General features: G+C 37.2%; 1 protein-coding gene and 1 long non-coding RNA gene across 4 annotated transcripts in view; one reads left to right on the forward strand and one right to left on the reverse strand.

Moving 5' to 3' along the window:
* Positions 1 to 11,621, reverse strand: LOC139967052 (uncharacterized). Its single transcript, XM_071970729.1, has 3 exons — positions 10,446 to 11,621; positions 6,810 to 6,889; positions 1 to 4,919 (listed from the first exon to the last, which is right to left on the reverse strand). The coding sequence occupies exons 1-3, from the start codon at positions 10,513 to 10,515 to the stop codon at positions 4,623 to 4,625; spliced, it is 447 nt and encodes a 148-aa protein (XP_071826830.1). The 5' UTR covers positions 10,516 to 11,621; the 3' UTR covers positions 1 to 4,622.
* LOC139967060 (uncharacterized) overlaps positions 6,824 to 23,434 on the forward strand; it is a 22,149-nt gene continuing 5,538 nt past the window's right edge. The window contains exons 1-4 of one of the 3 annotated variants that reach the window (XR_011792839.1): positions 6,824 to 7,392; positions 8,520 to 8,585; positions 9,159 to 9,415; positions 10,074 to 10,452. This is a non-coding gene — a long non-coding RNA (uncharacterized lncRNA). Of the gene's footprint in view, positions 7,393 to 8,519; positions 8,586 to 9,158; positions 10,453 to 23,434 lie in introns of those variants that run through there. The other 2 variants (XR_011792838.1, XR_011792837.1) reach the window with 2 other exon arrangements.

Raw genomic sequence — 23,434 nt, forward strand, 5'->3', positions numbered from 1 at the left:
TTTGGCAGTGTATGTTAAAAAACAAAGGCCCTAATATAGCGTGTTATTTTTTTAATTTTTTTTATAAACGTGCGTGTAAGAGTATGTACATAGCCTAGGCTATGCATATTGAATGTATGACATTGACAGTCTCGTAACTAAGTGCTTTGAACCGTAGATGAAAGTTGAGGAAAATACCGGTTGTAGTTACGATACCGGTATTCATGTTGCAACACTACCGGTTGTGTGAAATCCGACTACCGCACAACGCTAATACAATGGGGTCCTCAGTCTGAATGTAATGCAAACATGTGTGTGTGGGTATGCGTTTGTTTTGCTATCTGACCGAGGACTTGAACAAAAGAATTTCAGGTCCTCGGTTGTGATTTCTAAAGAATCACCACGTCCTCGGAAGAATTCTATTGTATGGGGTATTGTTAATGTTACGGTACGTGGATTTGAACAATGGAAAATACAATGGGGTCCTCGGTCTGAACGAAACACAAACATGTATGTGTGTGTGTGTGTGATGTGACAGCTTGCTCGTAAACACGATATCTCAACAACGACACATTGGATCAATGTCATATTGGACTGGTGATGTGTGGATGGTCCCTATTGTTTTTGTTCTCCATCACATGAATATTAATAAGTGGGTAGGGCTTAAAGTAAAATTCTTAAAATGTCAATATCTTCGCAACGGTATGTCCGATCTGCTTCATACTTGGTATGGTGATGTAAGTGGTTCATTGTCACATGACAATGGAATTTCATCTAATTAATATTCATGAGTAGGTGGGGCTTAGTCCTTAATTGCTAGAAATAGCTTGTAAACCTGAAATCTTAGAAATTAAATGTTGAATTACTGTCATTTTGAACTAGTACATGCTCCATGATTAGTAGATGTTCCCTATTGTTTTTGTTGTTCATGACATGAATATTAATGAGTAGGCAGCAGTTAAAGTGAAATTCTTAAAATGTCAATAACTTTGCAACGGTATAACCGATCATCTCCATACTTTGTTGATTGGTGGTGGATAATAATAGTTACATTTTCATATGAAAATAACATGTAACCTCATTAATATTCATGTGTTTGTTGGCCATATAGCATTTGTTGTCCCTCATTCCTAAACTCCTGTCATTCGTCACGTTTGACATGTTTTCCTGGTTCCTGGGAGCTTGCTGATCTATATTTGTTTTGCTTTATAAAACCATGAAATTGGTTAGCCAGGCCATTAAAGGAGTAGTCCAGTGACAAATTAAACTGGACTGAAAAAAAGTAACCTTTGCAATTAAGTTGGCATATGTGTATGTTGTGATGAGTTGGCATGTTTGTATGTTTTGATCAAGTTTGCGTGTGGGTATGTGTGTATATGTATGTTGCATAAATAGCTGGCTCAGACAATTAAAGGGATAGTCTATAGAGAAAATAGTAAATGAACTTAATAATCTGGTATTACTGTACATGTACCTATAGAGTATAGGGAAATCTTATGTGAGTGGGGTAGATTAATGTGTTGGTAGTAAGGTGTGAAACTGGTAAAATCTGATGGGTGTTAGGTGGGGGGGGGGTTGTCAGATGAGTAGGGTGATGTTGGGATCAGGGTTGTAGGATGGTAGGTGAGGCTGCAGGTGGTATGATGGTAAGGGTTCCGCTCTGGGTTGGGGATATGGGTTGTGTCGTATGATCCCCATGTGTTTGTCTGGAGAGGGGGTGTGGGGTGGTGAAATGCCTAGAGTCAACTATATCACTTTTTTTCAACTTTATATGTACATCAATAAAGGCATTAATTTTTGGTTTTGTTTACGATGGCCAGGTAATCTACAGTTTAGCATGTTTGCAAGTGTATGTATAATCTTAAAAACAATATATTTAATTACTGTAAATGTATTGAATAACTTGTAGATATGCTACATTATCATTACATGGACCTCATTGTTTTTGTTGTCCAGTACATGAATATGTGGGTGGGGCTTGTAATCAAATTCTTAAAATGTCGATATTTTTTTCAAATATATGTCTGATCACCTTCATACTTGGTAGGTTGGTACAGTAGTGCCACATGAAACTGAAATTTCATTTATATTCATGAGTGCAACTGACAACTTTATGTCTGATCAGCTTTAGTTTGGTTTCAGTTGTCTGGCAATAAGTACAATACAGGTATATAACAATATCAAATTCTGACTTATCTTATTTCATAAACTCTCATCGGCATCAGAACCACTAAACCTTTGGGTTTTCTGGTTCTTCAATTACTGATGAAATCAGACACTCTTTTGTACTTACTATTGAGGTGAAGCATATGTAGTGTTTAAGAGAAAATATAAAATGTGATTCCAAATTAATACAGAAATTCTTGCTTTCTTTTTTTCATGTGAGAGGGCTTGATGGTCTAGCAGTGGTTAAGGCCCAATCAGGTTTTATATCCAAGAATTGTTCCCACCAGTTAGCTCAACAGACAGCTTTGTACCTATAAGGGAGTTGTCGCAGGTTCGAATCCGTGGTGGGTCATATAAAACTAGTATAGAAAAACTACTTTTATCCATGGGCAAGACTAACTGGATTAGTCAAGTGACTGCTGGACTAATCATTTAGGTCGCTTGACAAAAGCCTGGTCGATAGAGCATTGTTGAAAGACTAGCAAAAACTGGTCATGTGACTAATTGAATAAGTCAATTGACATCTTGACTAATCGTTTAGGTCGCTTGACTAAAGCCTGGTCGATAGAGGCATAATTGAATGACTAGTAAAAACTGGTCATGTGACTAATTGAATTAGTCAACTGACATCTTGACTAATCGTTTAGGTCGCTTGACTAAAGCCTGGTCGATAGAGGCATAATTGAATGACTAGTAAAAACTGGTCATGTGACCAGGTTTACTTAGTCATATGACCAGAACTATTTGGTCACTGGACCAAAAGTTAGTCAAGTGACTAGAATTAATTGGTCGATAGAAGCATTGTCTGGACTAATGTACTCTAGTCATCTTGACTAGATTATGTTTACAGTGTACCTCGTTATGAGATTTTGCTTTCGAACAGCACAAAAACTAAAATTTCACTTAACACAACTCAAAAAGTTGTAAAAAAATTGACATAAAAATTGACATTTGCAAACAACCAATATCAAAATGTTTGTATCATTTGATTTAACCAAAAAATGAAGAAAAGTGAAGTAAAATGTGAACATTTTCATTTCAAATTTGTATCTTTGGCATAGACACCACAGATTCTCTTAAGAATTTCTTACAAATAACAATGAAAGAATTGATTTTCATAATTAAGAAATATTGTAATATAGATATAGATCAGCTGCAAGTTAGTGTTACTGAGTATCATAACTGAGTATCATTATTTCACAAATTTTCAAAAGAATTGCATCCTAAAATATGATCTTGATAAAAAGATAAAACAATGATCGATGTAGATTAACGTCTGAGACTTTCATTTCAGACTAGAACGAGACAAAGACAGAGCAAGTACTGTAGAGCAAATGAAATGCGTCATCATCTTTATACATAGCATACTTCATAAGGTTGACAACACCAAACACAGATTTGAAATGAAGTACAAATCCTAACTAATATAGAAGACTTGATTGGTGTTAGTAAGGTGATCTTTGGAAATAATAAAACCCTGACTAACATCTTGGCAACACTCACCTGTATAGCAGTACAGAACAACGTGGGCTTCACACAACCTTCCACAGAGACCATACCAACTAGTATGATCATCCCTACTACACAACAAGATGATCCTGATGAGGATGATCCTCTACCATGAACTCCGATGGCAGGATCATCCATGTTTAGCTTTTCAAACTGACAGACGGCCCTAACACTGGATCATTATCTGCAATTAGCTCTAGTTGTACAGTTCAACCAATCTTTCACAATATACAATGAAAAGTTGAACCGTCTTAAACAAAATCCCTTCCCCCTTGCCCCACCTTCTCCCCCAAACACTCAACCTTGGAATTGCTGGACCACCTTCCCTCTGTCAAACAAGCATCCTGTATTCCATGCTGCAATAACCGAATCATCATGACTGCTCTGAACAAACAGATAATCCAGATTTGGATCCGCCCATGTACTTTATTCCCATGGTAACATGATTTTCGGTACTCTACAATGACAAATCTTCAGACTACGAAGGATTTAGAAAGGTCCTTCCTTTTCTGTCCTTTTTCTTTAAGTTTATTCTTACTGTAAGGAAGTGCGTCTACTATATTGTCATTGACCTAATGTTGTGATTTTCCCACACTTCACTAAACTGTATTATACAATACTATGCCTTCCATAGTACTCTAAAAACAATAACAATCCTTTTCAAACACCATACAACCTGAACAAGCATTCTGTAATCGATGCCTCCTCAAAGTTGTTAACCTTTTGACTCTGGTCACCCCCAAAAAGTCAAAATGTTGACCTTAGTTTGCATATTTGAAAAGATATAATTACCATAAAATGTCATAAACCCAACAAATTTGAACAACCCCCAACTTCCCCTCACCCCACCCCATTTTTTACCTTTCTGCCAGATTCAACTGTTGTTAAAGAAAGAGATATGTCCTTAATTTCCAGTATTACTTTCATGAATAAATCAAACTCTCCCATCCCCTGGGAGTGATTAAGGCTTAAATTGAGCCTCCCAACCAGATTGGGAAGTGATTGGAGACAAATCTCACAGCAAGGTTGATTAATTCATCTGCCTCACTGCTAGCTGCTTGAACTGATCTGTTGGCCAGGCTGATGGCCTTCTGCGTACACAACACCACCAAAGCTACTTTGTACGGGTCAATGGGATCCGGCAGACTCTGCTGTTGGCTGTTAAGAAAAATGTCCATTGTGGTTTCAAATGACTGGTAGATTGCTTTGGATGTGATAGAGGTGGCGCAGGAGAGCAATTCCTGCTCGAAGATGGCCCCATCCCCCTTCAGAAAATAAAGAAACGAGATAATCTAAGTGGGTTTTCAGTGTTAACTGAAAGTTATATTCAGCAAGGTGTAGTAGCTGAAATTTTCATTTGAAACCTGGATTAATGGGCCATTCCGGGCAGATGCAGACGAAGACTTCGATTTCTAAACAGAACGATAGAAGTAGTAGGTTTTGGTCGAATCGGAGAGCGAGTTGCCTTTGTAATTCCTTGCCATATAATTTGCACACAATTCCACATACATTACCAATCTGACTAATGTGGAGTAAGTGAGTTAAATTTATCCAAGAATTGGAGTGAGAACCAGAAAAGATCAGAAATTTCTAGCTCTTATTTGTAGCACTCCTTTGTGTGCAACAATCAATTATAATTCACTTGTGGGGATTTTACAATATAGAATTTTGATTTCAAAATCCACCAAGAAGTCTTCCTATGTGAAATACTTTTAAAAAGAAATTACGTTGATCTAGTGGAAATCAGAGAAAATAAGGCCTATTTTGACCCCTTGAAGCTCAGAGGGTGAACACTTGAGTGGGCTTAAATCACCCAACACAGGTGTAGCAATTCTTTGAAGCAAATTTCATTTCCTGGATGAATGTAGGTATTGTTGAAGACCTATTGTGTATTGAGCCCCTTCTCAAAACTAAACTGAACAGAAATTGACCAAACTATGTTCACCAAAACAAAACTGATAGCATCTCACAGATTACTTGTAGCTTTAATTTGGAGTTAGCATGTTTACAGGGATTATAGACTTTGACACTTGTTGGCTTCATGTGACCTTTCACCTCTACCAATTTCGTCAGGGTTCTTGCACTCAACAAGCTGGATCTACACACTAAGTATGAAGTTCAACAGAGATCTACTTTTGGAACTATCATGTTCATAAGGTTTTCAGACTTCGACTTATGTTGAACTCAAATAACTTTTGACCTCACTGAACTTGGACTCAATAAGATGAATCCACATACCAAGTATGAAGTCAATCCACCATGAAACTTTTGAGTTTCCGTGTTTACAAACAAGTGTCACATATACACACACACACACATGCCATCACCATCGCATAGATTCCTTTTGCCGCCTCATTTAATGAGCCGAATACAAACTCCATAAATTTTAGTGTGGTTTGTTGAAATATCAACTGCAAAATGCTTTATGGTGTTTTCCTTCAAATTTACCGTTTTTGTGTTGCATCTGAGGAACTGAACTGATGGTCCGTGGGTTAGACTTGTTAGTTCAGCCACTCTTATTGACTACATTGCATACAGTGTATAGCATTAGTTACAAACTGGATGCCTATGACCTCACAGCATGCCACCTAAGCGTTAACTCTTCATGCAGAAATGTTCAGTAAAAACTTGCATTGTATAACGAGAAGACTTGACATTTCTTTTTACTTTTTGCTCTACCTTTTGAATGTTAGATTGTTTCGGTCTGTTTTGATCGTCATTTATCCTATAGGGCTTTATAGCAATGGAGAGATGGGTGGGTAAACGAAATTAAGAATAGAGAAGGTCTGTGTCAAATCTCTAAGTATTCTCCTGCAATTGCTTCCCTACTGCTTTCTGAGTTATATCAATTGAAGCAGGGATGTGATTACTAGTTATATGGTTTTTAAGGTACTGTGGTTTTTTAATGTCACCCTCTACAAGCAAACATTTACCTTAGGATCCACCAGCTAATTGCTACAGTACTTACAACAGCTCAGTAGATAATATAAGCACAGAACACATGTATCCCTGAGGTCAACTGGTTTTGATACTTAAGCCAAAACGTTCTTGCTCTTTCAAAATTTGGTTAAGATTCCCAGTCACTGTGCCGTTGTTTGATTTGTTTATTAACATTCGTAAATAATGCGCACAACATCTCCGTACAAATCTCTCACCTGCCAATTTGCCTGAAAGTCATCACCGATTGTTGCCAATCGGGTAGCGACGTCTTCGAGTTCTTTCTGTGTCTCAGGGTCTAAGGAGAAAGGAAGCCAAGAAAAAATTGAAAGTATTGTAGTAAAGTGGAATTTCCAGAGTATGTTCTTGTTTTGGTCCCCATGTCGCTTTAACTTAAACAGATCTCACCCAAGGTTACCCAGGGTAGGCATGATTTGTTCCCTGTCAGTTGTTCACGCTGATATTAGTGGGCATCATACAATTTAGTGCCTGTATATTTTCTCTTAATGGGTTGAGGATCTTAGTATTTCTATAAATTTAACTTTCATTTGTATCTAAATGATTGTTTCCTACCTTATATTAAATGTTTTCCCCGTAAATATTCTTGTTACTGGTTAAAATTGATAGTTACGCCACGTGATACGTCTAGATGCTCACATGCGGTGCTTGTGAGTTAATTGCTCTTTGTTCTTGCGCTTGCCACTCACCGATCACTGAAGCGAGACGTCCGATTTCCGTGCAGTATATTGTTAGCCAAGAAGTGACTGTTTATCAAGTGATTTTTCTTGTAGGAATAAGTGGGTGAGTTTAATACGTATTTTTGTACATGCGTGCAAGTATAGATGAAGACTTAATGTCTATTTGAGACCAAAATGAAGTTTATTTTGTTGAAGCTAAGTTCCGTTACGAAGTATTTTAAGTAGCGTGTATCGTAACCTGTTATATACTAGTTTTGCGGATGTATTAGTTACGATCATTCCTTCACCTCGATTGTCAACTTTGGATCATTGTGATTTGAAGATGATAATTTTTTATATGAATAACTATGTTAAGCTCATCTCTAGTTGTGACTAGCGGTGATTATCGATGTTGATTATTTCATATTTTTAGAAGTAACGGTTATGAAATGTATTGTACTTTTAAAGCTAAGGTATCACAGTGAGTGTACATATATGTGAGAGATGGACACGCTCGATGATTTTACGGAAAGAGGGAGACATTCTGATATGCACTATGAATGTTGATAATATGACATACTATGAGAAAATATGGTTATTTGGTGATGAAGTATGATATTATTCCAATGTGAAAATGGATTTCGTTATTTAGTGTTTTCTATTGTCGTATATTGGTTGGTTATCACATCGTTTCAACTCCTAATTCTTTATTGATTATTTGATGTCAAAGTACATTCAGTTGCCATGGTAACGAAGAGTCTTAGTAAAGAATGAACTCAGCAATGGAGGTAGCTGAATTTATAAGATGTTTACAAAAGAACTAATATTTTATTAGGATGGGTTCAGATTTATAAGTTATGGGTATGATGGGATTTACATTCCATTGTGGATGCATATCTTTGGTCTTTTGATTGTATTCTTGTTATATATTGTACACACAGTAGTGTTATTAGATAAAACAAAGGTCAAGATTGTTGTGTTGAGACAGTGTCACCTGAGCTCTATTGATATTTGGAGAATTAACCTGATAGTATCGCTGGAATGTGTGATTATGACAGCATTGAGTGTTCGTAACATGAGTTGATTTCATTCTTTGGTATTTCCAGACATAACACTGTAGAAGGATTCATATCAACATTTCAATGGTTGAATTATGGGAATGGGGTGTCTTGATTATTTTATGTCGTAGTGACCAATATTATATGATTTTTGGTTGGCACATCTCTATTACCTGTTATATTTATTTTTTAGGTAACTGTCCTTGAAGGTGTAAAACTATATCTTTGTGAGGGTACATTTCTACTGGGTATCTGGATGGTGAGTCATGGTGTTTGGTAGTGATGATTATCTTATTTTTCAGTACAGTTCTGCTAAATTACTGCAAGGATATGTATTGGTATCATCGGAACTCTAATTCATTGTTGTTGTTTTTTTTAAACTTAATATTTGAGTAACAGTTTTGTTTACAACTTTATATTTGGACAATACCCTCTACAGAATTTATGCTTCATATTTTATTGCGTGCACTTACAGAGAGAATTTAGTAAGCAGTATCAGTAAAAGAGGTGACTATGGTAAAGATGATCAAGTACCTAAAATTGGCAACATGGGCTGTGACTTGCTTTAATTTAAGTTTTCTCTATAATCAACTATCTCGATTATGAAAGTGATGTTCCAGGTTGGAGATTTTCTATGCTTGATAAAACTTGTTTAACTTGCATAAGTTTTATACAGAAATTCAATGTAGGTTGTTTACGATGAAGCATGGAGCATAATTATATTTTTTTCCTTTATTTATCCAAGTCATTTGAAACATGCTGTTGTGTGAGTGCAAACTTTATTTTATCGTTTATTTACTTTGGTTTGTAACTTGTGAATTCCATGTTTCAGGAGCTGTTTATCCAGTATTGACAATATAGATCGACAGACCGTATACTTCCTGGTTGTGTGATTCTTTCCCGAGGCTTGCTACCTCAAATTTGCGTTCTTCTTCAGTATATATTTCAAAAGAAGCACACAACTGTACTGTATGAAGAAACTAAAAAGATCAACACAAAGCTCACACGAGAGAGAGGATGCTTGTCTATTTGGTTAACTTTTGTTAACTTGTAGCTGGATATATTGAAGTAACAATAACTTCCAGGGTGGTGAGAGATTTTGCCTTGTATCTTTGCATGTTATTCTTTATCTATATAAGCCAAAGTAACATTAGATATGAGGATTTTATTAGAAAAGAGCCAAACTGTGGATCCATTCACTTGACTGCTAATCATTCATCATGCTGGTTAGGTGTTTTATAAGCATTTTCCAGCAATTTCAAGTTGATTTGTACAGTAGACCTAATTTTCAAGTTTATCTTTTATGGGTCTACCTTGAAGTTACTTAGTTGTAAAATCCAGAAATAAATGCTTAAATAATATTGCTATTGTGCTGCCCATGCTCATTGAATTCTTCGTGTCCTCCGAACATGATCTACGGGAACTGCTGTTGCCAAGCAACATGTGAAGATCCCAACGTAAAATCTTGTTGTAATAGTGACTGTTTGGGTGGTGAAGGTTGCATCTGTCCAGCTGGTTTCTTAATGGAAGGGACTAACTGTATCAATGCGGGTGTTTTGTAACAGAGACCAACTTAGTTTTACCAGTGAGTATCAACATAACTTTAATTTCAATGTCACGTGACTATGCATGCGAAGTAGTAATGGCACTTAACGCTACCTGACGTTGCGATAATGAAAAAAATATATAAGAAACAATCCATTGAGTTATAAATGCCATGTTCATATTTTCATCAATTCAATTCTAGACTGGAGAAACATACATCAATCATAACTGCACACAAAAAGTGTCCTTGTAACAACAACCAACTGATCTGTGAAGACTACAGCTGCACTACTTCAATATTTGTGGAATTTGGTGAAAATTGCCTTGCTCACGTTGCTCTTATTTCACAAGGTTGCTTAAAATGGGCCAGTAGAAAATCTTGTCTAAGATGGATGCGACATAGAAGAAGTAGTAGTCTACATAGAACAGAAACACAATTTTTAAGGGAACAGGATGTAGTATATGTATGCCTAAACCCCTCGACCCAGACAAACTGACTACTCCACGGGAGACTTTAAAAGACTAGAAATATTGTTATTTTGTTAATGGTAAATCGAACAAAAAAGGTACTTACTGCCGGCTTCCGTCATATCGATGATGATTAGGGCCAACCGGAAAAGCTGAAACAATTTCTTTCTCTTCATTATGTTCTTAGTTGACCGTTCTACTTGTCATTGATGTTCTCCGTTAGGCTTTGATTGACTGAGTTGGATCATTTGATGTCTTTATATATAAACTACGTAATCTAGTCTCAACATATATGTATATGTATTAATTTAAAGCTGATTGGACGAAATGAATAAGTATCAATATTAAGAGCACGAATCGTACAGCGACATTGCGACGACGTCATTTATTTGACGGAAAACCAGCTTTGTCACATAGGTTTATATTTAGGTATCTCGTTATTTGATAGAAGTGGGTAGAGTTGCAGTACATTATCATATGTAAGCAATAAAATGACTCAAAATAGAGTGACTGGTTCATGAGTTACCTTACTGCAGATATATTAAAATAATGATAAAACAGATTGAAGCAAATCTTTAAAGAGAACTGACTTGGAAGTTTAATGACAAGTTTTTTGTTTTAATGTTCAGCCAAGTTTTGCTTTGCACTTTCAAATTCATTCTTTTTTAAACAAATATCACTATACCAAAAATAATGTAGATTAAAATTGGTCCTTATAGTGGTTATAAAAGGAAAGCTTTGGAAGAACTTCAATTCAATGTTGGAAAGGTCAATATGTCAAAGGATAATACGTGTTCCTAAAAAATAGTGCAACGAGTATATCATATATATATATATATATATGTCTTAAGATTTCCCTATATTTTCTGTCTTCAGAAGTTTCATTTATTTAAGCCAAAGCTTGTGCTATTTCCATTTTTTATGCCTACGTCTTTCTTGACGGTGGGGTATGTAATATCCAAGATATACAATGTGCTACCCCTTTATAACTGCAGCTAGGCTCATTTATAATCTGTGGTCTCGTTGCTGTGGCCTTTTGACCTCTCTCTCTCTCCAGTAGTCGATACTCTTATCTTTATACATAAACAATGTATAATTCATTGCAAAGTAAATGCTGAAACTAAATGTTGCGTGGAATGCATCGAACATAGCTATTTCTGTTTTGGTGACATATTTTTACTTTACTCTAGAGATCAATCATGATGCTCACCAAATCTCACCAAATCATTTGTGAATCCTAACGCCGGATCTCGAAAGAGATGCTTTTAACAAACTCTGTTAAAAAAAATGGAAATAAACGACCAAGGAAAATTAATATAAATACATTTCGAATTGCAATCAGTTGGGAAACCCAGAACAGTGAAAAAATGTCCAACCTTCACCGAGATTCGAACCCGGGCCTCCCACTTTACATACAATATACAGGGTTCTGCCCAGGGTAGATTGAGTGCCGGCAGGACTATCTAAGCGGAGCGCCACCATCGGTTGGCGCGGAGCGTACAAGAAAATTTTGGGTTTTGGAAACCCCCCAGATGGCCGGAAACGGCCCTTCCCGAGTATTCTGAGCCACATATAGACAGCTTTGAAATGAGATCTCATATCTGGAATTTTTCATAATTAATGAAAAAAGTTAGGACAAATATCTGGAGCACCAGAGTACAGACCAGCCGGTGGTGCCTATTAAGTATACTAAAAAGCAATAGCAATGCACCGTGCACGTGGCTGACTAGTTCGTGTAGCCGTCACGTATAGTCACTACGAGGCGGAGTGCGCTGGTCGTGCCTAATGCAATATGATGTAAATTCACCCACTACGAAGGTTAACGGCCGTATGTGTACTAGCTAGCTGGATAATGCCTGTGTCTCGCGCGATAAAAATAGATATAAATGAAACTATCAAAAGTACGATCGGGAGTTGGAAACGGAAACAGTCATTGGTCTGGAATGCGGAACTCTGGTAATTTTTACTAAGTATGACACTGTGATGTGTTGGATATTTTGAATTTGAACAGTTATGAACTGGATTTCCCCTAGTCTCAAACAGATTGTTTCTGTACGTTCGACCCTCCGGCTATGGAGCTGTTTTTTGGAGTTCCTATCGAAAATAAGTGCCGGTCGGAAAAGTCACTCAGGCAGATTGTGGTGGTCGGTAATTCAGCGTGCTGGTCGGGCCCGACCGGCGCCGACCGGCAGCGGCAGAACCCTGAATATACATATAAAATAAGAATATATAGAAAAGTAATATATATACATAAATATTTACATAAACATATATATATATATATTTATATATATATATATATATATATATATATATATATGTATATATATATATATATATATATATATGTGTGTGTGTGTGTGTGTATAATTGAAAATGTAATGAGTTGGAAAATCCAGAACAGTGAAAAAAACTTCCAGCCTCCACCAGGATTCGGACCCGCCCCCCCCCCCCCGCTTTAAATGTTGACACCCCAACCACTAGGCTATGGACGCTGATGGTATGAGAACAAAGCACTCAGGATTATCAGCTGAGAATATAGTGACTTTCTCTACAAAATGCCAAGTTCATATTTTTATTTGGACTATCCCTTCAACAAGTAAGTGGATGGAACTCAGAAAGAAACTTAGGGAATGGGTCATATTTGCAAAGGTACCTACCATGACCGAAACTTCGTGCGCGAAGCACCCCCATTTGAACTCTTTGGCCCCCAGACCCCCCTCCCGGCCTCCACTGAAAAATTCTGGTTCCGCCACTGGTTGCGATCAATATACAATTAATAAAGTGCGTTTTGCAGCTCAATGAATCATGTATTCATTGGCAACTGCAACAAAGAGGTATTTACGAACCATTCTATTAGTATTATATTAGCTATATGCCTTAGTCGCTCGATAGTAATACCTGTTCACGATAACTACAATCGAAGGGAAAATATGGTCTTTCATAAAGCTTCTTTTGTATTTTAAATATACCATTTAGTTTCTTCATTAATGGCGGTGAGAACTAACTATTCGTTTTAATCAAAGTTGGATTGTATGAATCATCTGAAAAAGAACTGTTCTTTGATGAGAACAAAAACTTATAGAAGAGCATCATGATTGATTCTAATAAACCATTTAACAAGGTGCACGCGAAGAAGGGAGATGTTCTTTTAAATTGAGGTTAAAAAAGGTCGGAAAGGTTAACTGTAATAAACAAATGCACACGCGATCATATAATTTGCTGCTATAGTTGTTCATGTCCTACAGGCACTAGTCAAGGAGGTGTTACTCCTGGGGGCATTGGCAGGGTCTGTAACAGGTAGAAGTTGATATTCGAAACTTTACATTCAACGTTATTGGCATCAATCGACTGTTGAGCTACACATTTCCTTTTTCTTTGTTGCTCGTTATCAATCTTTTCAGAGCAGCATGGACATAGGTGATATACAATGAGTGTGATGCACACCTCCTGGACAGAAATTATAATTGTCAATGGGTGACCGAGTGCGAATTCTGGTTAATTTTTATTTATTTTTTATTATTGTCATCTTTAATGAGGGTAGTCCTGCTCAGTGCAGAAGCACTGCTGTCCAGAGGAGCCCTCAATAAAAAATACATATACAAGATTAAGCAGTAGAAAAACGATAAACATCCAAAGCACAAAAAGGACGGCAAAAATATAGACAAACAAATATCAGACATCTAAACAAAATATATAAGTTTTCATACTGCGCTTAAACTATTAACATTTTGGCAAGCATTTCAAATTTGGGGGAAGACTGTTCTACGACCTGCCTTTAGAAAATTTAAAGGACTTTTTACCATTCCCAGATCTAAAAGTAGCAAGTAAAACATTATTAGAGCAGCTAGATCTAGTTCTGTACGAATGACTATCTCTCAGTAGAATAATATTATCAGTAAGGTAATCTGTAGCCAGGCCGTGGACACGTCTATACATTAGAATATTCCTGAATATAATACACGTTGACGGTCATTCAGCCACTTCAATTCAGCAAAAATATCTTTAACATGCACATCCCGAAGCCCACACTACCCGGGACTAATCTAGCTGCACGATTTTGAAGAATTTGATCCCCGTTCAACCAATTTGTTCGTCACCGTAGTCCAAACGGCAGAACAATAATCAATATATGGGGTACAATTATAGCGTTGTACAGAGTATTGCGTGTATGCTGGTCAACATACCATCTTAGTCTTTTTAGAATACCCAGTTTCTGTGATATTTTTGCCGTAATTTTGTCAATATGTTTCTCCCATTTAAGAAACGGGTTAAACCACATTCCAAGGTATTTGAATACAAACATATTTTCAAGAATATCATTATCAAGCTTAACATTGAGGGGATTAACATTTTTTATAATTTGAGAAGAGCCAAATGTTATAACCTGGGTTTTAGAAGCATTGAGTGTCAGCTTATTAGTGTCCATCCAATGAGAAACCGCTTTCATGTCCAAATTTATGATCCTTTCAATATCTAATTCGTTTTTTGAACTATACATGATGGCAGTTTCATCGGCATGAAGAAAAATCTTACAATTCGAAACTACATCATTGTTTGTAAAATTCTTATCGAAGTAAACCTTTCCGCTTAATGCCGCACATATAAATTTTGAATCCAACCAAGATTTTTACTTTCTGATAACTCACTTTTTTTGACATACAGTTCTCCTATGATCCTGTGACGTTATCACAGCCGTTTTGAAGGTGGGGACGTTTCACAAGAAACTATTTGTGCTACAAGTTTCATCGAAATCGATTATTCTTTCGGCTTTTAGCCTTAGTTTGAAAATATGGCCACTTTATCACTTTTATACACTTCGTCGTCATCCCCACAGGTAAAAAAAAATGGGGGGACTCGTATATTATTTTATCTTTCATGCCGTTATATAATACAACACAGCTGTTTTTAAATTCATGCTGGAAATGTAACAGAAAAAGTTTGCTTTTCTAATGTTGTGTATGATGTGTGTGTTTTTGTGTGTGAGATTGGGGGTAACTTTGACGTTTTTGCATGGTTTGCGCATATAACCATTCAAATCAGGCTCTACCAAATCTGGTAACATTGATTTCTTCCTCTTATAGAACAGTTTTAGAGGTAAATGCAACAATTTTCACCCAAATAAATTGAACAGTTGGACAAACTGAGCAACTACGAATTAATGACTAAACATTCTTTAAAATATGATCGCTATATGCTTAATTCGTACATGAGCAAAATTACAAAATTCGTTATAATGTCAATGGTTGAGATTTGTCAACTTGATTTGATTTCAAGGGCAAAACCGGGTTAATTACATAATTTGCAAAATGTAACTTAAAGAACAAATTATCTCGCTATTTACCGTGAGAAAATGATACTGCATCTCGGTAGCGGGGTCTCGAAGTGAAATATGTTAATAACAATAGTTTTATAATGACATGCAACCCGTCCTCGCTCGTAAAGAATGCAACACTTCTGGTTCAATTGGGTTGAGGATGGGTGCGAGAGCACTCCTTCCGCAGATTGTTCTCTGTTGTTGTTATATTTCGAATCAGCCTGCTGAACTTAAGTAGTAAGCTATTCAAATATTTTCCATCACTGCTCATATACTAGCCGTGCGGCTGGGCTATAATGTTTTTTATTCACTTTTCTTAAAGGATGAGTACATCATTTACAAAAGGGCAATGCGCAGCCTATTAATGAGCAAATAAGAAACCAGAAAGTCAAAGATTTAGTGATTCCTTGCCCGTAGGAGATATTTTTTAAGGGCTTTGAATTCAAATTCAGAGTTCTGGATATATCATGTTTGTAAGGTATTGTAGGGCTTTGTTAAACCCCAAATGAGTTTTGACCTTCACCAAAAACAAACGGGTTCTTTTAGTGATATGGGTCATTGACCTACCAAGTACAAGCTCCATGAATGTTATATTTAATAACCAACATCCCATACATACACACCGACCGTCACCTCAGCATAAATTTGTTTGCATAAATTTGAAAGTATCTTAGGTATACCGTAGAATGGGTTTTCAGAACACTACCTCTCTTGACCTCAAGCAAATTGACCTCTATGATATTCCACAGCGACTTTGTTCTCACCAAGGGCAATCTACATGCTAAGTTTTTACATCAACATAATTTCACTTTTAGAAATATTTTTTACAATATTTTCAGACTGTTTTTCTGTATTTTTCATTCTCCTGACTACGTTTAGCTGACCATACACGTATTGCTGAACGAGGAATAATAAGATTAATTAAATGAGTTACTGTCGATATTTGTTACTGAGAAATGTTTGATTACGTCTGTTATCCTACATTTCATTTCCCAGTAACCGGTTTTGGCAGCTTCGGGTGTGTCAAAAAAAAAACAGCATCAGATCATTAAAATCATTAACAAGACATTAAACCACATTGTCGTATTGTGCCAGTTTCTGGAGAAGGTGTGTATCGGGCATGAGGGGTACAAAGGAGAGAGTCGGAGACCCGAGTATCGGTGTTACTTGAATATACCCTCTTTAAACTCTTTTTAAGGACTGATATTTTCTAAATCAGTAGTGTTATGTTATCACTATAAGGTAAAATTCATTTTCATTCTCGCTTCTTTATGGTGAAATTAAAGCTGTATTGTTACTAAGATCAGCGTATGTATTAGGAAATGCTATATACAAACTATATAGCAGCAACACCCCGCTAGAGAAGATAAAGAGTTACCATAGCACTGATTATGTAATTTTGGACTTGGTCTAGTCTTCGCCCTCTCATATGAATGAACATTCAAAGTCCGAAAGGAGCCCAGTTACTCGATATATCTCTTCAAGAAATGGACGCACACTTTTGAGCAGTTTTCATGTTAGTTTCGGTCGATTATCTACGCAGTACAATTATAATGCAGTTCAGTATGTTACCTAATCAAATTGCCTTTCAAACAGTTGAGTAAAAAGGGAAACAAATCGTGCCTGGATTTCGGATTTGTTTTGTGCATGTGGTTACGATATTTTTTGGCCTAACCAGACTTTCATGGCATATATTCCCGTTGCTTTTGCTTTATTTACCGCATGAAATTGCAAACTTACTCTAATTGACATTGCAAAATCGTACAATATGTCTACATGACAATTCTCGTTAAGTAAGTAAATATATTTGTCATTCTCTCGAGAAACAGACTATGGTGACGTATAGCGGGGGCAGATGGACATACAGCTTAATTGTACACTTGTCTTAAAACCGGCCCGGGCATTTTCCACCTAGACCGGCCCATTATTCATTGATATGCTATTTACATAGTGATCGCCGTCCTGGGGGAGGGTTCCCTTCCCATTGAAAGTTTTTTGAAGTTAAGATGCAAAATGGTGCTATATTTCTCAATTTTGTAGGTTACAATAATCCTTTAAAAATGACCCAAAAATAATTTTCTAGAAGCAACACTAGATTAAACTGAGGAAAGATAAAAACGTTAACGAAATAGACAAAAATATATGTTTTAGACTGGATTTTATTTCGTTTTCGAGCATTTTGTGACAACATGCTTGAAAAAAATAGAAAAAAAAAAATAAAAGCCATTAGCAGGGACGGGTTGCTAATAGCACGTTCTTTTGTTACGAACTAACAGACTAACTAACATGTTGATTTCATGAGCTGATTCCTACAGTTAAAAATATATTTCTACACAGCCCATCTGTTTTCTATTAATTACTTTGAAAATGGGCTGTAATTTTTACCAGACTCCCCAGCCCACCGACCCACTGGGCAATGCCCAAATGCCCGTGTGGCCAGTCCGCCACTGATATTTGTACAATAGAACTATGAAAAATAGCAAAATTGGACAGTCTGCCACTGCCCGTAAGTAATGTTCGACCCCATGTGTAATCCATGCTGAAATTTACTCCGTAATTCCATAGTATATTACTACTCTTTAAGAAAAAAGTCGCCCGGGAAAGAACCTGGGCACGAAAACCAAACTACCGAACGACTGATCCGCTCTCAACCCCAGTCCCCTTGCATCGGGACTGTGGCTGTGTGATCATCGTCGGGTGTGCATCACCATTCCCCTCGAAAGGGAACAGATACAACACATGATCCTAGCCAAAAGGCCGAGAAGCGAGTATATTACTATCGTATGGAAATATGATGCGCGGGAGTTATCTACTATATATAATAATACCAAACACCCACACCTTTGCTATTCACTGCCTACGCTTTCGTCAGTTGTGTATTAACACGAGGTTATGATACGTCCTATATATAAACATGTTGACATAAGTACGTAGGGACTGAGTATATCAGCTGCTGGTATAAAATTTGGTGGTTTTATATCAACTCGGCGAAACTATTGTAGTCATGACCGGTTCCCTAGGGGGGTACTAAGTACCTGTATCCATGTCTGATTTTCGGAAACGAGCAATTTTATGAGCAGAAGAAGGGGCCAGAATGATTCGAGCTGTCATTATATCTCAGAGAAAGCAACAAACCAACAACAACCATATTTCCGTTAGTTCACATTTAAGACATACCTTTTGCCTATTCTGACATGAATAGTTGTACAGAGAGAGAGAGAGAGAGGAGACGGAGAGGGGGTGTGTATGGGGGGGGGGATATTAGAGAACGTCTGCCAATCAGTTCCTAATACCACGGTTACGTACATTAGTTTACCCCTCACTCATTCACACAAATGGGAGAATCCCCTACTAGTGAGCCTCTGCCAATCGTTTTTCATGCGATTGAAAGATTGAAAAGAGGTGGGCCACGGTTGTATTATTCACTTTCTTTCGATCTAATGTCGTTAACTTTAAATCCAAACAAAGAATCAAGCAGCATGTTAAGCTCGTTTATGATTGCATAGAGTGTTTATTTTTAGTTGGAATTTCTCACAAGAATGATTTCCCTTTTAGAATTCCTCCCATTTCATGGAGTATAATTCTTGGATCAACGTAATCTCTAATCCTTCAATGACTTGAAAGGAAATGCAAAGAATGTTTCTATAGTTCACATGTTCTCATTGGTTTATTCCTTCCTTTTGATTCTGACTTACAACAGCTCCAAGAATACTTTGTAACATGATGTTTTTACAATATTAAATAAGTTGCATGAATAAATTTGGTCAGGTGATGAAGTGAAAGTAAAGCAGAGTTCTGGATGCGTTTTGGATTAATTTCAAACCCATACTCTATATGAGAGGTGATTCAAATCAGCAGAAAAATGAGGAAACTTTATCTTTATTCTGTTCATCGGAAACTTATGCAAATGAATATTTCATTGTCGTAGAGATCTATAGTTCATGGTTCAGTAACGTACCGGCAATTGTTGGGGAAGGAGGGGCGGTGGTGAAGGGAGGGTAGCTATGAACATGAAAGGGATGCTATTGCCTCATTTAACTTAGGTTTTATATGAGTGATTATAGCTGTTGATGTAGTCGATCATGTCATAGTGTATTGGCGCTCCTCGCTGAGCTGACACGAAAGTTATTTTCGCTCTCACATTTTTGTCGTGTTTTTGACTAATCGTCGACTTGTTACTCATCGCTGTACAACGTAAAATGTAACATCTGGACTAACAACTTTCACTTTGCTTTTCTGGAATATAAAAAAGGATTGGTATGCAGAGTTTTCGTGAGTTTATATTTTTACTCGTTACCATCACGATTGTTTGCCTAACTACAGGCCTTTACCCGCATAGCCTAACACACATGGACATGGATAACCACATACTTACCTAAAGCCCAGATACACTACGAAGTATAAGGTCACATATGACCGATTTTGAACTAAGGCCACGGGTGATTTATAGATTAAAGGAACTTAACATTGTTCGCAGGCGTAGAGGCGCACGAGCCGGTATTCAGGAGAGGTTAAAGCATGCAAAGGCATCAAATTTCAGCTTTCCTTATGGCTTTTCGTCAAATATTAACAGTCTTCAGGGGAAATTTATACATCTAGAACAGACAGTTGGAAATATGCCGAACCATGGGCGTCAACAGGTGGGGGACGGGGGGGACATGTCCCCCCCCCCACTTTCAAAAGTGGAGGGGATATCATATCATTTGTCCCCCCCCACTTTTCAGAGCAGTTATTAAAAAAATCACATGCATATGCGCGATGTTCTATCACAATTGCTGAGCTGATTCAAGTAGAATCTAACTTAAGAATCATTATCAATAAATTGCACTGGAAATTAGAACAGTGCTTGGCCCTTTATCCCCCTTCCTCCGATATTCACCCTCCCCGCTTCGTCCGAGACCTCTGATAAAAGTTTGTGCGATGTTTGAACGATGTTTTAGAGTGTTTTGTGGAAGCACCCCTTCTCGCCAGAAATGGAATTCCCCTTGCCCTACACTGTGAATCAGAGAAAACGACGCATTTCAACTTGAAAACAAGTCGAAGACCCCACCAGGAAGGTAATATCATATATTTTAGGCCCTACAGACAGTATTCTGCCTGTATGCAGGGTATTATATGATACCAAACTACCGAAAATATTTCGTTTGAGATGGACGCTGTGTAATTCGTTTCCCTTGGTGTCAGAACGGCATCTTTCTACCAGTACTTTCTGTCGGAATTTAGTTTTGTGAGACAAAATTTCTCCTCACAGATCTGGTTCTGATGTAACTAAAAACGACTCAGGAAGGCCGTCTCCTGCGATCTAGGGGGTCTTATGTACCCACAATTTTCTGATACGCTACGCGCCAACCAATGGTGGCGCTCCGCTTAGATAGTATAGTGTCCCCCCCCCCCCACCTTCTGAAACCTGCTGACGCCCATGTGCCGAACCTATGTTTTATTGCCTTGCAAGAAACGAAACTTCAAACAGTTGGAAACAAATGGGAAGGTGAGAATGTTCAACACCAAGTCGCTGACGAGGCTCTTCAAATGCAGAATTTCCACATGTTCCGCCAAGATCGCGGATTCACGGCTAATGGCGGTGGTTTGATGACCTACATTTCGAAGGATTGGTCTATCAATACTCCCAAAGTGTGTTTCACCTTGTCAACACTAGACATTGAGTTACTTGCTGTGAGAGCTCGTCCTCGGTTTCTGCCCAGTGACATATCAAACATGACTATCGTAAATGTGTATACTCGCCCTTCAGCAAACTTCACGGTTTCGAACGCAGCGTTGAAAAATGCTTTAACATCAATTTTAATGGAGAATCCGCGTTCATATATCATTATTGTTGGGGATCTCAACAGGGACCGTTTACCATTCCTCGAAACAATGGGCTACAACAACCTCGTAAATTTTGTCACCTTTCCAAAGGTTGGAGTTACTTCACTGCCAAGAAAATGCATCCTATAGCTACATCAGATCATTTCAGTGTTCTAATTATGACACGATACACAGAACGTTATCGAGAAGTTCAAAAGATTCCAAGACCAAAGGAAAGAGACACCAGGAAGAGTAATGTTGACAATTTACGAGTGATGTTGGATTCAACAGATTGGAATGTTTTTACAGATACGTGTGACACATTAGATGAATTGACACAAGTAGTATCATCTTAGATCAATTTTACAACTGATATCTGCATCCCTTATAGGACAATGTCACACTCAGAAGTTATGAAAAGATTGCCAGCCGATGATAAGATCAAGCAGTTGGAGAAAGAGAAAAAGGAAGCAATTTATGATGGTGACACTACTCTACGGAACAGGTTACAGAGGCAAATAAACAAACATGTGTTCAAGAGGAGGAATGAATACTTTCAAAAGGTAACAACAGACAAACAGTCTCTCTGGGATCTACTCAAATCAATACGGAAACCGAATGAACAGCATAGAAACTTGGTAAATGATGAGTTTGGTCAAAAATTAAGTCAACACTTCGGACGTTTTAATGATGCTTCGAGCAAAGATATTTCACTTATACTACCAGACCTATCAACTGCTGAACCACCAGTTATACTAAAGAAAGATGTAAAAAGACAATTTGGACTTGTTAAGATAGGAATTGCGTCTGGTTTTGATCAAATTCCCTGGTGGGTGTACAAGTATTGCTCTGAAGAATTAGCTGGCATATTCACTAATTTATATAATGTAAGTTTAATTGAGAATTCAATTCCGTCCCTATGGAAGCATGCTAAAACATCACCTGTGCCTAAAATCTCTTTTCCAACTTCTGTAAATGATTTTAGACCAATTGACATGTCCAGCATTGGTTTTAACTGTATGCAAAAATTATTATTTCCATACTTGACGCAGGCCATCGTATCACACAGTGATAAAAATCAGTTTGCCTACAAAAAAGGCGTGTCCTGCACAGATGCTATACTCAAGCTCGTACATTGTGTTGTTTCTGGTTTAAATCAGAGTGACACAACAGTCACTAAAGTTTTATTCTTAGATTTTTCAAGTGCTTTTAATACGGTTTTACCAAATCGGTTAATCGAAGGTTTGTGTAGTTTTATCGATGAGCCATGGCTTATACATTGGTTGGCTAATTTTTTACAAGGATGGTCCCGACAAGTCAAGCTACAGAAAGGTTATTCAGAGGAATCAAATATTACAGTGGGAGTCCCCCAGGGAGGTCCTCTATCTGCGTTACTTTTTACAATATACACAGATGATTTACGTTCTTCTATGGGGTGTGATGTAATTAAGTACGTTGATGATACAGCTATATCCTGTAACATTTCAAAGCGGACACACCTTGAAAATCAAAATGACTATAAATCCTGTATTGGTAATATGGTCAATTTGTGTGAGCAGAAGAACCTCTTACTTAATCCAAAGAAATCTAAAGAAATAATTTTTGAAAACATTAACATTAAACATCAAGGTCTCATTCAGACCAGGGATCAGAAAACTTATGTTCAAGGCTCCATTGTTGAGCGGGTGTCTCATACTATGTACTTAGGAGTTGATATTGACGCCAAGTTAACCTTTACTAAACATATATCTAAATCGATGTCTAAGGTGTATTATATTGTATCAACGTTGGCATACATTACTCCTTATTTTCATTCTAATGTTAGAGATTAGGTTTTCAGCTCATCAATTCTGCCAGTGATTGTATATGCAGTTCCTGTCTGGTATCACTTTCTACTTGAAAAGGACAAGAAAAGAATTAGAAGTTTCTTGAAATACTGCTCCAAAATATTTAATCTCGACTTTGAAAGCCTT

This window comes from Apostichopus japonicus, chromosome 1 (assembly GCF_037975245.1).
Source record: "Apostichopus japonicus isolate 1M-3 chromosome 1, ASM3797524v1, whole genome shotgun sequence".
In the NCBI taxonomy this organism is placed as follows: Eukaryota; Metazoa; Echinodermata; class Holothuroidea; order Aspidochirotida; family Stichopodidae; genus Apostichopus; species Apostichopus japonicus.

Coding starts and splice junctions, on each gene's coding strand:
- LOC139967052 (XM_071970729.1), bottom strand. CDS start 10,515: ATGAAGAGAAAGAAATTGTTTCAGCTTTTCCGGTTGGCCCTAATCATC. Junction 6,890..10,445: donor CGATATGACGGAAGCCGGCA/GTAAGTACCTTT, acceptor CTTTCTCCTTAG/ACCCTGAGACACAGAAAGAA. Junction 4,920..6,809: donor ACTTTCAGGCAAATTGGCAG/GTGAGAGATTTG, acceptor TATTTTCTGAAG/GGGGATGGGGCCATCTTCGA.